The sequence below is a fragment of the Bos taurus genome, chromosome 9 (genome assembly GCF_002263795.3).
Source record: "Bos taurus isolate L1 Dominette 01449 registration number 42190680 breed Hereford chromosome 9, ARS-UCD2.0, whole genome shotgun sequence".
Taxonomy (NCBI): Eukaryota; Metazoa; Chordata; class Mammalia; order Artiodactyla; family Bovidae; genus Bos; species Bos taurus.
The window spans coordinates 53,262,766-53,281,679 of record NC_037336.1 but is presented as its reverse complement, the minus strand read 5'-3'; the positions used below and the strand labels follow the sequence as shown (position 1 = coordinate 53,281,679).

General features: G+C 38.0%; 1 protein-coding gene across 3 annotated transcripts in view; it reads left to right on the top strand.

Annotated features, from left to right (window-relative positions):
• Positions 1-18,914, top strand: part of UFL1 (UFM1 specific ligase 1) — a 67,954-nt gene that overhangs the window by 32,518 nt on the left and 16,522 nt on the right. For all 3 annotated transcript variants that reach the window (XM_005210858.5, XM_024996562.2, NM_001080276.2), the window contains 4 exons: positions 11,722-11,780; positions 13,768-13,914; positions 16,560-16,735; positions 17,370-17,549. In XM_005210858.5, the coding sequence (XP_005210915.1) occupies positions 11,722-11,780; positions 13,768-13,914; positions 16,560-16,735; positions 17,370-17,549 (562 nt within the window). The remainder of the gene's footprint in view (positions 1-11,721; positions 11,781-13,767; positions 13,915-16,559; positions 16,736-17,369; positions 17,550-18,914) is intronic.

The window sequence follows — 18,914 nt, the reverse complement described above, 5'->3', positions numbered from 1 at the left end:
TTTGTTTGCATCATCTTCAGTTTCCTTTGTTAATGTTTTGTACGTCTGAGCATGTAGGAGTTTCACCTCTTTGATGAGGTTTATTCCTAAGTATTTTTTGATGCAATTTTAAAAAGGATTGCTTTTTTTACTTTCTGTTTCTGACACCTTTTATTATTAGTATAAAGAAATGCTCCAGTACTCTCGCCTGGAAAATCCCATGGACAGAGGAGCCTGGAAGGCTGAAGTCCATGGGGTCGCTACTGAGTGACTTCACTTTCACTTTTCCTTTCATTCATTGGAGAAGGAAATGGCAACCCACCCCAGTGTTCTTGCCTGGAGAATCCCAGGGACGGGGGAGCCTGGTGGGCTGCCGTCTATGGGGTCGCACAGAGTCAGACACGACTGAAGCGACTTAGCAGCAGCAGCATAGGATTCAAACTCAGGTCTGTCTTTCTCCAAAGCCCATGTAAGGATAAAAGGTAATGATGATAAACATCTGACTAAAAGTACATCAGAGAAATCACTAAAAGCCTTAAGATCTTAGTGACAACTTGGAAAACAGTGACAGCACAATTGTTAGTTCCTCATTAAGTTGGAAAAAATTTCTAACATCCAGAAGTCGAAGTTCAGGCCCTCATCAGTGTTTAAAAAAAAAAAAAAATTTCAAATAAACAAAGACATTTCTGTCAAAAAAAAAAAAAAGAAATGCAACAGATTTCTATATGTTAATCTTGTATCATGCTACCTTGCTTAATTCGTTTATCAGTTTTAGTAGTTTTTGTGTGGAGTTTTTTGTTGTTGTTCAGTCACTAAGTCATGTCTGACTCTTTGTAGCCCCATGGAGTGCTGCATACCAGGCTCCCCTGTCCTTCCTTCAGTATCTCCTGGAATTTGCCCAAATTCATGTCCATTGAGTTTGTGATGCTATCCAATCATCTCATCCTCTGCCGCCCCTACCTCCTTTTGCCTTCATTCTTTGCCAGCATCAAAATCTTTTCCATGAGTGGCCTCTTTGCATCAGGAGGCTAAAGTATTAGAGGTTTAGCTTTAGCAACAGTCCTTCCAGTTAATATTCAGAGTTTCTTTCCCTTAGGATTAATTGGTTTGATGTCCTTGCTGTCCAGGGGATTTGCAAGAGTCTTATCCAGCACCATAATTCATAAGCATCAGTTCTTCAGTGCTCAGCCTTCTTTATGATCCAACTCTCAAATCCACATGTGATTACTGAAAATAATAGCTTTGACTATACAGACCTTTTGGAGAAGGCAGTGGCACCCCACTCCAGTACTCTTGCCTGGAAAATCCCATGGATGGCAGAGCCTGGTAAGCTGCAGTCCATGGGGTCGCTAAGAGTTGGACACGACTGAGCGACTTCCCTTTCACTTTTCACTTTCATTTATTGGAGAAGGAAATGGCACCCCACTCCAGTACTCTTGCCTGGAAAATCCCATGGATGGCGGAGCCTGGTAGGCTGCAGTCCATGGGATCGCTAAGAGTTGGACACGACTGAGCGACTTCCCTTTCACTTTTCACTTTCATTTATTGGAGAAGGAAATGGCACCCCACTCCAGTACTCTTGCCTGGAAAATCCCATGGATGGCGGAGCCTGGTAGGCTGCAGTCCATGGGATCGCTAAGAGTTGGACACAACTGAGCGACTTCCCTATACAGACCTTTGTTGGCAAAGAGATGTCTCTGCTTTTTAATATGCTTTCTAGGTTTGTCATAACTTTCCTTCCAAGGAGCAAGCATCTTTGAATTTCATGGCTGTAGTGCTTATTTGCGGTGATTTTGGAGCCCAAGAAAAGAAAATCTGTCACCATTTTGACTCTTTTAGTTTCTATTTGCCATGAAATGATGGGGCCAGATGCCATGATCTTAGTTTCTGAATGTTGAGTGTTAAGCCAGCTTTTTCACACTCTTCTTTCACCCTCATCAAGAGGGTCTTTAGTTCCTCTTCACTTTCTGCCATTAGAGTGGCATCATCTACATATCTGAGGTTGTTGATATTTCTCCCAGCAGTCTGGATTCCAGCTTGTAATTCATTTAGTCCAGCATTTCACATGATATACTCAGCATAGAAGTTAAATAAGCAGGGCGACAATATACAGTCTTGTCATACCCCTTTCCCAATTTGGAACCAGTCCATTATTCCATGTCCATTTCTAACTATTGCTTCTTGACCTGCATATAGGTTTCTCAGGAGACAAGTAAAGTGGTCTGATGTTTCTATCTCTTTAAGAGTTCTCCACAATTTGTTGGATCCACACACTCAAAGGCTTTAGTGTAGTCAGTGAAGCAGAAGTATATGTCTTTGTGGAATTCTCTTGCTTTTTCTCTAATCCAATGAATGTTGGTGAGAGATCTCTGGTTCCTTTACCTTTTCTGAAACCAGCTTGTACGTCTGGAAATTCTTGGTTCACGTAACTGCTAAAGCCTAACATGCAGCATTAGCTTGCGCAATTGTACAGTACTTTGAACAGTCTTCTGTCATTGCCCCTCTTTGGGATTGGAATGAAAACTGACCTTTTCTAGTCCTGTGACCACTGCTGAGTTTTCCAATTTTGCTGACATACAGAGTGCAGTATTTAACATCATCATCTTTTAGGATTTTTAAATAGTTCAGCTGGAATTCCATCACCTCCACTAGCTTTGTTCATAGTAATGCTTCCTAAGGCCCACTTGACTTCACACTCCAGAATGTCTTGCCCTAAGTGAGTGACCACACTGTCATGGTTATCCAGGTCATTGAGACTTTTTTGTATAATTCTTCTGTGTATTCTTGCTATCTTTTTTTAATCTTTTCTGCTTCTCTTATGTCCTTACCGTTTCTGTCCTTTATCATGCCCATCTTTACATGAAATGTTCCCTTAATATGCCCAGTTTTCTTGAAGAGATCTCTAGTCTTTCCCATTCTGTTGTTTTCCTCTTTCTTTTCATTATTCACTTAAGGCCGTCTTGTCTCTCCTTGCTCTTCTCTGGAACTCCACATTCAGCTGGGTATATCTTTCCCTTTCTCCCTTGCCTTTAGCTTCTTTTCTCAGCTATTTGTAAAGCCTACTCAAAGCCATTTTGCCTTCTTGCATTTCTTTTTCTTTAGGATGGTTTTGGTCACCTCTTCCTGTAAAATGTTATGAACCTCCATCTGTAATTCTTTTGGCACCTCTGTCTACCAGATGTAATCCCTTGAAACTATTTACCTCCACTGTATAATCATAAGGTATTTGATTTAGGTCATACCTGGCCTAGTGGTTTTCCCTACTTTCTTCAGTTTAAGCCTGAATTTTGCAATAAGGAGCTCATGATCTGAGCTACAGTCAGCTCCCAGTCTTGTTTTTACTGACTGTATGGAGCTTCTCCCATCTTTGGCTGCAAAGAATATTGACCATCTGGTGATGTCCATGCGTAGAATCATCTCTTGGAATCTTTTGAGTTTTTTATATATGGTATCATGTCATCTCCTTATAATGAAAATTTTACCTCTTCCTTTCCATTTTGGATACCTTTTATTGCTTTTTTTTGTCTGATTCCTGCAGCTAGGACTTCTGATACTCTGTTGAACGGAAGCGGTGAGAGTGGGCACGCTTGTCTTGTTCCAAAATTTTATTAGGAAGGTTTTCAGCTTTTCACCATTGACTATTACCTTATTTGTGGATTTGTCATACATAGCTCTTATTATGTTGAGATATGTTCTGTCTTACCCACTTTGGTAAGAATTTTTATCATGAATGGTTGGTGATATATGGTATCATGTCATCTGCTTATAATGAAAGTTTGTCAGATGCTTTTCTGCATCTGTTGAGATCATGTGGTTTTGTCTATTCTTTTCTTTATATGGTTTATCACATTCATTTGCATACGTTGAACCATTCTTGTGAACTTGGGGTAGATTCCACTTGGTCATGGTGTATCGTCTTTTTTATGTGTTGTTTGATGCAGTTTGCTAATATTTTGTTGATATTTTTTGCATGTATATTCATCGGACATACTGACCTGTAATTTTCTTTTCTTTTTTCTTTTGATGGTGTGTTTAGTTTTGGTATCAGGATGATTGTGGCTTCATGGAATGTCTTTGGGAGTGTTTCCTCCACTTCAGTCTTTTGGAATATTTTGAAAAGAATCAGTATAATTCTTTGTATGGTTGGTAGAATTTGCCTGTGAAGCCATCAAGTCCTGGACTTTTGTTGTAGAAAGCTTTTAAATTAACGATTCTACTTTACTTCTAGGGATAGGTCTGTTCAAATTATGTAGTTCTTCTTGATTCAGTTTTGGTGGGCTGATTTTTTTTCTATGTTTTTAAATTGAAGTATAGTTGTTTCTAGTGTTGTGCTACTTTCAGGTGTATCTTTGTCTGATTTTTGTATCAGGCTGATGGTAGCTTCATAGAATGACCTTTGGAGTATTTCCTCCTCTTCAGTATTTTGGAAGAGTTTGAGAAGGATCATTATAAGTTCTATGTATGCTTGATAGAATTCCTCATTGAAGCCATCCAGCCCTGTACTTTTGTTTGCAGAGAGTTTTTTTTATCATTATTATTATTACAGATGCTATTTCACTTAAAGTGATTAGCCTATTCAAATTATCTGTGCTTAATTCAGTTTTGCTGGACTGTGTATTTCTAGAAACTTGTCCATTTCTTCTGGGTTGTCTAATTTGATGGCATGTAATTGCTCATAGTATTCTCTTATAACAGATATTGTGTATTTCTGTGATATTGGTTGTTATTTCTTCCCTTTCATTTCTTGTTTTATTTGGTTCTCTCTTTTTCTTCTTGGTGAGCCTGGCTAGAGGTCTGCTGATTTTGTTTACCCTTTCAAAGAACCAACTCTTGGTTTTATTGATTTTCTTTTTCTATTTTTTTTTAAATTGCAGTATAGTTAGTTTACAGTGTGTTTCAGGTGTACAACAACGTGATTCAGTTATATTTATATATGTGTATGTGTGTGTATATATGTTCTTTTTCAGATTGTTTTTCCTTATAGATTATTACAAAATATTGAGTACAACTCCCTATGCTATACAGTGGTTCAGTTCAGCACAGTCACTCAATCGTGTCTGACTCTTTGCAACCCCATGCCAGGCCTCCCTGTCCATCACCAACTCGTAGAGGTTACCGAAACTCATGTCCATTGAATTGGTGATGCCATACAACCATCTCATCCTCTGTTGTCTCCTTCTTCTCCCACCCTCAATCTTTCCCAGAATCAGGGTCTTTTCAAATGAGTCAGTTCTTCGCATCAGGTGGCCAAATATTGAAGTTTCAGCTTTAACATCAGTCCTTCCAGTGAACACCCAGGACTGATCTTTAGGATGGACTGGTTGGATCTCCTTGCAGTCTAAGGGACTCTCAAGAGTCTTCTCCAACACCACAGTTCAAAAGCATCAATTCTTCAGCACTCAGCTTTCTTTATAGTCCAACTCTCATATCCATACATCACTATTAGAAAAACCATAGCCTTTACTAGACGGACCTTTGTTGATAAAGTAATGTCTCTGCTTTTTAATATGCTGTCTAGGTTGGTCATAACTTTCCTTCCAAGGAGTAAGCGTCTTTTCATGGCTGCCAGTCACCATCTGCAGTGATATTGGAGCCCCCAAAAAATAAAGCCTCACACTGTTTCCACTGTCTCCCCATCTATTTGCCATGAAGTGATGGGACCAGATGCCATGATCTTAGTTTTCTGAATGTTGAGTTTTAAGCCAGTTTTTTCACTCTCCTCTTTCACTTTCATCAAGAGGCTCTTTAGTTCTTCTTCACTTTCTGCCATAAGGTTGGTGTCATCTGCATATCTTAGGTTATTGATATTTCTCCTGCCAGTCTTGATTCCAGCTTGTGCTTCCTCCAGTCCAGCGTTTCTCTTGATGTACTCCGCATATAAGTTAAATAAGCAGGGTGACAATATACAGCCTTGATGTAGTCCTTTTCCTATTTGGAGCCAGTCTGTTGTTCCATGTCCAGTTCTAACTGTTGCTTCCTGACCTGGATACAGGTTTCTTCTGAAACTCTGGAAGTTCTTCTGGTTCACCCAGAAGTATTCCCATCTCTTTCAGAATTTTCCACAGTTTATTGTGATCCACACAGTCAAAGGCTTTGGCATAGTCAATAAACCAGAAATAGATGTTTTTCTGGAACTTTCTTGCTTTTTCAATGATCCAGCGAATGTTGGCAGTTTGATCTCTGGTTCCTCTGCCTTTTCTAAAACCAGCTTAAACATCTGGAAGTTCATGGTTCACAAGCCTGGCTTGGGTGGCAGTTTAATCACTAAGTCGTGTCCACCTCTTGTGACCTCATGGACTGTAGGCTGCCAGGCTCCTCTGTCCATGGGATTTTCCACTAGAGTGGGTTGCCATTTCCGTCTCCAGGGGAACTTCCTGACCAGGGATTGAACCTGCATCTCCTGCACTACAGGTTGTCTCCTGCATTGCAGGCAGATTCTTTACCAACTGAGCCACTGGGGAAGCCCATGCTATACAGTAGATTCTTGTTTATCTGTTTATGTATAGCAGTGGTGGTTTAGTCACTAAGTTGTGTCTGAGTCTTGCAACTGCATGGATGACAGCCCACCAGGCTCCTCTGTACATGGGATTTCCTAGGCATGATTACCAGAGTGGGTTGGCATTTCCTTCTCCAGGGGATCTTCCCCACCCAGGAATTGAACCAAGGTCTTCCAGATTGCAGGCAGATTTTTTACCATCTGAACCACCAGGTAAGCCCTATATATAGTAGTGTATATGTATTAATCCCAAGATTTTCATTTATCCCTCCCCTATTTCTCCCCCCATTTTCCCCTTGGGTAACTAAATTTGTTTTCTATGCCTGTGGGTCAGTTTCTGTTTTGTAAATAAGTTTATTCATATCATTTTCTAAAATTTCACATATAAGCAATATCATATGCTATATGGCTTACTTCTGTTAGTATGATAGTCTCTACTTCCATTCATTTTCTGCAGAAAATACCATTTTTCTTATGGCTGAGTAATACCCCCACTGTGTGTTGGGGGAGGTGTATCACATCTTTTTTATCCAGTCATATGTCACGGAACATTTAGGTTGCTAAATGGACATTAGGTTGCTGTGCTGCAATGAATATTGGGATGCATGTTTTTTTCAAATTATAGTTTTCTCTAGCTGTATGCCCGGGAGTGCAATTACAGGATCACATGGTAGCTCTGTTTTTGGTTTTTAAGGAACCTCCATATTGTTCTCCATAGTCCCTGTAACAGATTCACATTCTTACCAACAGTGTTGGAGGGGTCCTTTTTCTCTACATCTTCTCCAGCATTTATTTGTAGACTTTGATGATGATCATTCTGACTGGTATTAGGTGATACCTCATTGTAATTTTGATTTATAGTTCTGTAATAATTAGCAATGTTGAACATTATTTCATGTGCCTATTGGCCATCTATATGTCTTTTATGGAATGTATGTCTTAAGTATTCCGCCCATTTTTTCATTGGATTATTTCTATTTTTTTTTAACTCTTTTATTTATCCTTCTATGAGCTTCATTATTTCCTTCCTTCTGTTCATTGTAGGTTTTATTTTTTCTTCTTTTTCTAGTTTTTTTAGGTGTTAGGTTGTTTAATTCGTATTTTTCTTGTTTTTGGAGGACAGCCTGTATCATTATGAACTTCCCTCTAAGGGAATTGCTTTTGCTGCATCCCAGAGATTTTGTATGGTTGTGCTTTCATTGTCAGTTATCCTGAGGTATTTTCAGCGTTCCTGTTTGATTTCATCATGACCCATTATTTTTTTAGTAGCATGTTGGGTAGTGTCCACTAATAGTTTTTTTTTTCTTGTTTCTGTTTCTGTGGTCAATTTCTAGTTTCATACTGTTGTGGTCAAAAAAGATACTTGAAATAATTTCTACCCTCTTCAATTTGTTGAGGTTTGTTTTATAGCCTCATCTGTGGTCACTCCTTGAGAATGTTCCATGTGCACTTGGAAACTATGTGTATTCTTGGATCTTTTCAATGCAGTGTCCTGAAAATATCAATTAAATCTGTTGTAGTGTGTCATTGATTTTCTGTCTGGAAGATCTCTCCATTGATGTGAATATGGTGCTAAAGTTTGCTACAGTTATTGTATTCCCATCAATTTCTCCCTTTATGTCTGTTAGTATTTGCTTTATGTATTCAGATGCTCCTATGTTGGGTGTATATATGTTAACAAGTGTAATATCCTCTTGTATTGATCCTTTCATCATTATATAGTGTCCTAGTTTATCTTTTTTTATGGTCTCTATTTCAAAGTTTATTTTTCCTCAAATGAGTATTGCTAGCCTCTCTTTCTTGCCACTGCTATTTGCATGATATAGTTTTATCCATCCCCTCACTTTTAATCCATATGTGTCATTTGCCCCCTAAAGTGGATCTTTTGTAGGCAGCATATTGTAGGCCCTTATTTTTTTTTCATCCAATCTGCCACTCTTTGACTCTGGATTGGAGCATTTAGTCTGTTGACCTTTAAGGTAATTATTGATATATATTTCCATTTTAAACCTTGTTTTCCAGTTTTGTATTTCTTAATGGTTCCTTTTTCTTTTTGTCTTTCCTCTTGTGGTTTGATGGTTTTCTTTTGTATTATGCTTTTGTTCTGTTTTGGGTTTTGTGAATCTATTGTGTGTTTTTGATTTGTGATTACTCTATTTTTCAGATGTTTTAACACATTCCAAACCCTTGCTTCAAACTGGTAATCATATAGGCTCAAACATACTCTTAAAAATCTATATTTTACTACTCTTTTCCCCCATATTTTATGATTTTGATGCCCTCTTTCACACCTTCATGTTTATCCTTTTGCTGGTCATTGTAGTTATTGTCACTTTCTTTCACAGTGTTTTTTTAATCTGTGTAGTGGCCTATTTAAGTCATTTACTTTCCAGCTGTGATTTTTTTCCCCCTACAGATTCTTCCTTCTTTTCTATTTAAAGAAGACCTTTCAATATTTCTGTTAGGATAGGTTTAGTATTGCTGTATTTTTTTTAAGTTTTTGTTTGTCTGAGTAATTCTCTCTTCTATTTTAAATGACAATATTGCTGGTAGAGTTTGCTAAGTTGTAGGTTTCCCTTTCAAGACATCAAATGTCAATTTCTTCTGGCCTGAAACCTTTTTGTAGAGAAATCAGTTGATAGGCTTAAGTGGGTTCCCTTTGTAACTCTGTTTTTACTTTTGCTGCCTAGAAACATTTCTCTAACTTTGCTATTTTAATTATAATATTTCTTATTGTGGGTTTGTTTGGGTTCATCTTTTTTGGAGGGGAGCTTCTGTGCTTCCTTTACCTGGATATCTGTTTCCTTAGATTTGGGAGATTTTCAGCCATAATTTCTTCCGTTGTTTTCAGTCCCCTTTTCTCTTCTGAGATCCTGTTATGCATAGATTGGCACACTTTATATTGTCCCATGCTGCTGCTACTGCTAAGTCACTTCAGTCGTGTCCGACTCTGTGCGACCCCATAGACGGCAGCCCACCAGGCTCTCCCGTCCCTGGGATTCTCCAGGCAAGAATACTGGAGTGGGTTGCCATTTCCTTCTCCAGTGCATGAAAGTGAAAATTGAAAGTGAAGTCGCTCAGTCATGTCCGACTCTTCGAGACCCCATGGACAGCAGCCTACCAGGCTCCTCTGCCCATGAGATTTTCCAGGCAAGAGTACTGGAGTGTGGTGCCATTGCCTTCTCCATATTATCGCGTAGGTCTCATATATTGCTTTCATTCTTTTTCATTTGTCTTTTTGTCTGCTGCTCTTATTGGGTGATTTCCATTATTCTACCTTCCAGATCATTTATTCATTTTCTGTATCATTCAGTTTGCTATTGATTGCCTTTAACTTGGCTTTAATCTCAACAAATGAGTTTTCTAGTTTTTCTTGATTCCTTTTTATAGTTAACTTGTTACAGAGATCTGCATTTCTGTTGATAACCTTTCTTAATTCTTCAGTAGTTTTATTACCTCCTTTTTGAACTCAGGGTCTAGTAGACTGGATAAGTTTGTTTCTTTTTTTTTTTTTTTTTTTTCTTTTCAGGGGAATTGTCTTGATCTTTTAAATGGGTATGGTCCCTCTTCATTTTACTTACATTTTTCTGACTCTTAATTTAGGAGAAATAGCTATTATCTACTGTGGTCTTAGAGGACTGATTTTATGTAGGAGCATCCCTGGGTAGCCTGCATGAGTCTAATATTTGGTGCGAGGGCTCTTTTTAGTACAGGTGCTTGTCAAGTCTTTTCTCAGTATGTGCTGGCCATTATCCCCTTGATGGGGGTGTGACTGTTATTGTGACCAGTGCTTCCAGTGGATATTGAGCAGGGCCTCCTCTTTGCTCTGTGGTTCTCAGAGCCCTGTTGGGAACAGAGCTGCTCCCCAGTTGTTGAAGTAGAAATCCCCAGATCCATTTCAAAGCTGTGGTATGAGAAAGGCAGGACTGGAGCGCTCCCACTGGGAGAGAAACCACTGCGTAATTCCTCTGCAGAAGCTGCCCACTGGGAGTGCACTCTGTGGTGTTGCCTGTCAGTCATCATGTGGGCTCATGAAGTACACTGTTGGAATTGCCCTTGACCCCTTCTCAGCCATGGGAATGCAGGAAATTGGCCTGGGCTACCCTCAAGCACTGTGCTCACAAAACCACTAGCACAGATCTACAGGCTCAGGTCCCCTGTAGGTAGGCACCTAAACTGTCATGGTCACACACCTGGACCTGCCATGAGAGTTACAGACCCCAGTCCCACCTATATATATGCGTGCCCCCAAAGCTTGCAACTGTTCATGCCAGACCTGCCCCAGCCACAGGAGTGCCAGTAATCTGCTTGTATGTCCGACAGGTGCTGAGCTTGCAAAACCACCAGCATGGCGTAAATCTATAGATCAATCAGCCACTGAGACAGCTCAGATTTCAGCCCCACCTCCAAATGTGGGCATCACTCCAGCTCTTGCATCCTCCCAGAGCTCATAAAGGAAAATCCACACTGCTGTGAGCACACAGAGATTAAAGATGCTCTGGTGGGGCCCTGCCCTTCCCTTCTCTCGAGGGTTACTGTATTAACAGTGGGGCTTCTACAGCAGATTCAGGGTCAATCCTGTGTACACCTCCGAAGCGCACTCCACCTCCTTCAGGCTGTTTCTGCACAGCCAACCCCTGTCCTCTCCCCAGGTCTGTCCCCTGGACCCCAAGTTTCAGCACTCAGCCTGTGATGTCCACTAGCAGACGTGTGTCCTTGGCTGGGGATTGCAGCGAGGTGGACAGGACCATTAGTGCCAATCTCTCTCTGTTCTGCCTGTGGCAGACCAGTTACTACACACTCCTCTGAGTCTCCGAAGCTCTCTTTCCGTCCTGGTTGACATTTCAGCCAATGAAAGGGGTTCCCAGGGTGAAGGAACCTTTCCTCTTTCACGGGTCCTTTCTAAGGGCATAGATCCTGCCCCAACTCCTTTTTCTCTTCCTACCCAGGTTCTTGGTGATCTTTCTTGCAACTTCAGTTGTATGAGTTCTGTCAGCTTTCAGAAGGTATTCTGTGAGAATTACTCCACATGTAGATGCATTTTTGATGTATTTATGAGACGAGATGAACTCCACATCTTTCTTTTCCACCGTCTTGATCTCTGATACAGTTTTTGCCTTCATTTTTTTTCTTCTAAATTAATTTATGTTTTTTCATAAGCTAATCATCCTAATTTATGTAATTCCTAACTATGTGCAACTCTATAATCAGTAAAAAGGTTTTTGTTTTGTTTCCTCTACATAAAGGCCTACAGCAGTGAATTCTTTGATTTCAAGATATGGATTTCAGGAGCAGCTTCTTTACTGTGAGTTTGATTTAAATTGCATTTCACATAATTAGCTTTTGAATAGACTAAATATAAAACTTAACTAATTATAGTATTTTTACCTCTTTTAATCTTAAAACTTATTAAAATATTTCTAGTTGCTAAGTTTCTCTGTACCATTTTTCATGTATGTGTCTTATCTGTTATATTCACCATTTAGTATTAGGTACTTCAAAAGGAATGGGATTTTTAAAGAAATTGTGTATGTGTATAAAATACTCTGTTATGTGTATGCATACATAGAGAGATTTAAAATTTTAGGATTAAGAATAATTTTCACTTTGTTCTTACCAATTTTTACTAAATTTTTTTATGAAAGTAAGTGTGTGGGGGCTTCCCTACTGCCTCAGATGGTAAAGAATCTGCCTGCAATACAGGAGACCTGTGTTCAATCCTTGGATCAGGAAGATCCTCTGGAGTAGGAAATAGCAAACCACTCCAGTATTCTTGCCTGGAAAATGCCATGGACAGAGGAGGTAGTTCGTGGGCTATCATCCATGGGGTGTTTGGCTAAAAAAATTTTACAGAAAGCTTATAGCATTAAAAGTATATTCTTAGCATTTAAAAAATAAGTAATTCTCTAAAATAATGTTGGTCCATTGCCTATTTTGTATGTGAAACTTTTTTTTCAAACTTTAAACTTTTTATTTTGTATTGGTGTATAGCCGATTAATAGTGTGGTAGTTTATATGTATATATACGGCTGAGTTCTTTCGCTGTTCATCTGTGAAACTCTTAAGAGGTTTTGAAGGCTTTTTTTTTTTTTTTTTTTTTCCCCCTAAGCTTGGCTGGAATAATTTTTTAAAGCAGTGGCTTAATCTTTCAACTCTAGTATCTATGCAAGTATAAGAATTAAAATAAATAATGGAAAAGAAATTCAAATTCAGAACCAAAAGTTTAATTTTTATTCACTACCAAAAGCTTAATTTTTATTCACTATGTTTTTCATAAGACAAATTTAAAATTAAAAATGTGATGTATTTTGGAATCTGCTTAATTGGGTTTGGTGGAATTTCATTATAATGTAAACTTCTTTAAGTAATAACTGATAACTTGATAATTTTGGTCTGAATTTAGCTTGGATTTGTGTTGTACAGTCACACAAAATTTTAAATTATGTGTTTGAAATCTAGACCTTTCTGATATATTCTAATTTACTCAGCAATGGAATTCTGAAATTCATTTTTAAACTAATTTTTATTTCTGTTAAAGGCTAAGTTTCCTGAATCATTTTGTCCCAGGCATCTTTTGAATGCTCTTGTTGGTACACTTAGAAATAACTCCTTCCTATCTGCTTTATCTTTTTTTTAGGGGATTGATATTTAAAACAACAAAGTATGTAGTTAAGTGTTACAGTTTAAATAAAAAGCATAAATTTGGTGTTAATGGCAGCACCAGTAGGTGGCAGAGTTGAAGTTTACGCTATCTGGGTCCATACCCATCCTCTTAACCATGCGTTATACTTCTGTTATAGGTAGGGTTTTAATGTGTTGCTTCAGTTTAAACAGTGGAAGTGTAATAATTTATACAGATTTTCATGGCTTAATTTTTCACTGTTGATTCTAATAGGATCCAGGTGTCTTGATTTTCTAAATACGAGAATATTGAACTTGGTTACACCAGTGATTGTGTATTATCTATTCTCAAAGTGTATAGTCGTCTACTTTTAATCATGAGATAGATAATGGAATGTTTTTCCAAAATAACTCAGACTAAACAGTTCAACATTAATATTAATTAGTTAGAATTACAGTTCAGCATCTTTATCTAGTTGACACATTTTCCTGAATTTATGACATGAGTATTCTCATAAATGGCAGGAAGTTTTGTCTAAAATCTAATGTCTTTATTTAGTATGCAACTTGAATTTTAAATTGCTTTTTCTAAGGATAATAAATAAATGGTGAAATTGTAAAGTGTTTTTGAGATTTTTATCTGCTCTGTCTCTATTTGTTTTTCTTTTAAGCTGTTCTTGAAGAACTTGTTAATGATGGACGCTTACGAGGCACTGTGGTTGGTGGGAGACAGGATAAGGCAGTGTTTATCCCTGACATTTACTCCAGAACACAGAGTACTTGGGTGGATTCTTTTCTCAGGCAGAATGGCTATCTGGGTAAATTTTTTTTTTCTTTAAACAAAAAATCATTTCTAATGTTAAACACATTCTTAGAAAGACTGTATTAACCCTGGGAGTGAGTACACATGTACTTTACTGTTGGCCAGCACACTAAAGTGCTTCTCTTTGAATATGAAAGTAGTCACATTGAAGGTTTTTGTGAGTCATGCAACTGAGTTTAATTCCATAGTCACTGAACAGTTGTAATGTAGAAAAGCCAAAGCTGGTATTGATTATTACCAGCCTTCCAGTAATGTGATACTATATATCAAATACTTGCAGTTCTTTTTAATTCATAAAAAGTAATTGTTTTTATAACATAACTTATGAAGTTGCCTGGTTTACATAATCTTAGAAATACTTTATTGGCTGTCAGTTTTATCATTTTTATTAGTTATCCACTATTTCAGAAACATTGAAATTGTACTAAATTCTGTTTCTGAGGTTCCATTATTTGGATGAAATACATTGATTGAATTTAATCATTAAAACAAGTAGTGCGTGTGTGTGTGTGTGTGTGTATTAGTCACTCAGTCATGTCTGTCTCTGCTACCCCATGCACTGTAGACGACCAGGCTTCTCTGTCCATGGAATTCTCCAGGCAAGAATACTGGAGTGGGTTGCCATTCCCTTCTCCAGGGGAATCTTCCCAACCCAGAGATCGAATCCAGGTCTCCTGCATTGCAGGCAGATTCTTTACTGCCTGAGCCACTAGAGAAACCCAAGAGATGAGTTACCTAAAAATAAGTAACCTATAAGTCATTAGATAGATAGTTCAGTTGCTCACTCGTGTCCAACTCTTTGCGACCCCATGAATCACAGCACGCCAGGCCTCCCTATCCATCACCAACTCCCGGAGTTCACTCAGACTCACATCCATCGAGTTAGTGATGCCATTCAGCCATCTCATCCTCTGTCATCCCCTTTTCCTTCTGCCCCCAATCCCTCCCAGCATCAGAGTCTTTTCCAGTGAGTCAACTCTTCGCATGAGGTGGCCAAAGTACTAAAGCTTTAGCATCATTCCTTCCAAAGAACACCCAGGGCTGATCTCCTTTAGAATGGACTGGTTGGATTTCCTTGCAGTCCAAGGGACTTTCAAGAGTCTTCTCCAACACCACAGTTAAAAAGCATCAATTCTTCAGCACTCAGCTTTCTTCACAGTCCAACTCTCAAAATCTATACATGACCACTGGAAAAACCATAGCCTTGACTAGACGAACCTTTGTTGGCAAAGTAATGTCTCTGCTTTTCAATATGCTATCTAGGTTGGTCATAACTTTTGTTCCAAGGAGTAAGTGTCTTTTAATTTCATGGCTGCAGTCACCATCTGCAGTGATTTTGGAGCCAGCCCACTGTTTCCCCATCTATTTCCCATGAAGTGATGGGACCAGATGCCATGATCTTTGTTTTCTGAATGTTGAGCTTTAAGCCAGCTTTTTCACTCTCCTCTTTCACTTTCATCAAGAGGCTTTTTAGTTCCTCTTCACTTTCTGCCATAAGGGTGGTACCATCTGCGTATCTGAAGTTATTGATATTTCTCCCGGCAATCTTGATTCCAGCTTGTGCTTCTTCCAGCCCAGCGTTTCTCATGATGTACTCTGCATATAAGTTAAATAAGCAGGGTGACAATATACAGCCTTGATGTACTCCTTTCCCTATTTGGAACCAGTTTATTGTTCCATGTCCAGTTCTAACTGTTGCTTCCTGACCTGCATATAGGTTTCTCAAGTCATTAGCGTTCAGTTTAAATGTGTGCTAGAATGAGTACTGGTTTGACTTACATTTTCTTGACTTTCTGTAATGTGCCTTTGCAGCCAAGGATTTGAATTAAAATTTTGTTGTAATTAATTTTCTTAAATATTATTATTTGAGGACAAAGAGAGGTTGGTAGCTGTCTCCAGTAACTTTAATGGCTGCAAATTTAAGTCTTAAATATTTTACTTTTTATATACTAGATCTTTTATTAGTATAAATTAGACTAGAGAATTGCTATCGTCAATTGTTTGATAAAACATTTGAAAAATAAATTCCATTCCTTTTGCTAACTGTGATAAGCAAAATTTCAATTTTTGTTTCTCTACATTACATTCCTTTATCCTCAGTTCTATTTTTATTGGCCTTTTGTCTTTTGTCCTCATGCTTCCCTTCGACTCCTCAGTTGGAGAGTAAAAGACAAAGCAGGATTAATGAAGTACTTGAACCAATTTATCTACAAATATGTTTAGTAATAAAAATTTGGGAGTGTAACATAAGGGCCCCAGTGGCTCAGCAGTAAAGAATCTGCCTGCAGTGTAGGAGATGCAGCAGGAGCCAAGGGTTTGATCCCTGGGTTGGGAAGATACCCTGGAGAAGGAAATGGCAACCCTCTCCAGTATTCTTGCTTGAAAAATTCCATGGACAGAGAAGCCTGACGGGCACACTATAGTCCATGGGGTCTCAAAGAGTTGGACATAACTGAGCATGCGTGCAAACACAGCACAAGGTAATATAACTAGGAAAGAGGCTGTGATATGTTATATTCTTGAAAAATTCTATTAAAATACAATGCATTCCCAAAGAATAGATTTTGATAGAACTTAACATTTTCTAAGAATTCTAAGAGTGATTAACAATTCTATTCCAATCTTGTAATGCATTTCTAGAATTTGATGCTTTGTCCAGACTTGGAATCCCAGATGCTATGAGCTACATAAAGAAAAGATATAAGACTACACAACTCTTGTTTTTGAAAGCAGCTTGTGTTGGCCAAGGACTTGTGGATCAGGTGGAAGCATCAGTAGAGGAAGCCATCAGCTCTGGAACATGGGTTGATATTGCAGTATGTTTTATCTTTTTCTTCTTAATTTTCCTTTAAGCCAAGAACAGCTGGTATTTCACTAGTATATGACCATTTTAAGAATTAGGATACAGCTCTCAGGAGGAATACTTTCATGGTTGGGGGAGGGAGAGGGATATTAATGAAAATGATAATTTCAGATGGTAGAAAGAGCTAAGAAGAAATGTATATTGGAGGCAAAGGTATCAAGAATTGAAGTTAGATTGTGAGTTTATGAGAGGAACGAAGCATGACTTGTAGGTTTAGGGCCTGATTAATGGAATGGAAAGTGGGTCCATTGGTTAAGATCAGGAAACAATGGGGAAGAGAAGATGGGAGCTGGGTTCTGGACACACCTGGAGGCACAAACCAAGTTGTTTTGAACAGGACATGTTAAAATTTGAGATGCCTGTTTAGGTATGGGTTGAGGTAGGTTAGGGAAGCAGTAAGATATGTGATTTCAGAGTTCAGAGTGGTGATAAAATTAGAAGTATAATTTGGGAGGTTGTTCAGCATATAGATGGTTCCAAAACCATTGAACTTAATGAGATCACTTAGGGAGGGCATATACATAACAAATGGTTGATCTGTATTATATTGCACTTATACTTTGTTTTCATTTTGTTTGTAATTCTAGCCTCTGCTACCCAGTTCCTTATCAGTTGAAGACGCTGCAATATTGCTGCAACATGTAATGAGAGCACTCAGCAAACAGGCTTCAGCTGTAGTCTTTAGCGATACTATTGTAGTCAGTGAAAAATTTATAAATGATTGTACAGACCTGTTCAGTGAACTGATGCACCAGAAAGCTGAAAAGGTATGCCAGATTTCCTTTCGCCTACTGATTTAACAGTATTTTCACATTACAGTCATCTGATGACTTTTGAAAATAAGGTAAGCAGTATACCCAAAACTGAAAACTATTTCATACATTATTTTCCTTCACTGCATCATTCCTTTTTATTTCCTCTCCTGGATTTGTTTTTCTCCTCCTTCATTCCCATCAGAATATAGAAGTTAGAACATAGGAAGCTGATTTTATAAATCAAAATCTTATCAATGAAATTATACACTTATCGCCTGAGAGTATTTGTCCATCATTAAAATCCATACAAATGATACCAGTGTATTATATGCATAATATAGAGTGTATCTATTTATCAATACACATTATATTTACTATATCTAGCAGAGCCTCATAATTTTACCTATTTAGTAGTTAACCAGCCAGATGACTTACTGAGGAAAGAAATTGTTACTATCCACATTGATTAGTTCCTCAGAGCAACTGCTGTGGAAGTGTTTAGAAGCAGAGGTCATACCATGTCTGCTTTAATGACTGTTGAATTCATGTTTCTGGTTAACAGCACCCCCATAATAAAGCCTGCTCATAAATAGGTGGAAAAAACCCATTTATATCTTAGACTGTTAATAAATTCATGAGGGCCTATTAAGTATATAATTTGTGTTTATCTGTATTCCTTTTAAGCTCCTTAATAGTCTTTAAAATGACATAACTTTTCTATGTTTGGCCTGCAAACCAGCAGAGAGGAGTATAAAGTACACTGGATTGATATCTGCAAACCTGAGTTCTAATTTCAGCTTGTTTACCCTGTAGGTGTTTGACTAATAGACCTCCAGTTCCCCCATCTTCAAAGAAAAGGATGATGCCTATTCCTAAAAGGATAAATGTGAATTAAGGAATGATGTAAATAAAATGTCTGATACATGTTAGCTACCAGTTAGTAAAGGACTACATTATTATTTTCATTTGTGACCTTTCACTAAACTGCAGTTTAACACTATCATTTTTTTTCTTATTTTCCTCCCTCCAACCACAAAAATAAATTCAGGGGGAAAAAACATTCCTTTGTTGAAACTGTCATTTCAAATAAAATGACACTCAAACAAAATGATATAACATTTCATTGGAAAACTGAAAAGGAAATATTTTCAACAAAATGTTTTTCACTACAGATTTAGAACCATTTTCTGAACTTTGAAATAGTTAATTGTTTCTAACATATATTTATAAAAAAGCAGAGATCAAGAATGAGTCCAGAGTGGGAAAAAGTGTACATGACAAAGTATGCAACTCATATGTGATCATTATTGTGGGAATGGAGATTTCATTATCTTTCTAGTCATCTCGGATATCCAAGTGGTACTAGACCATGGGAGT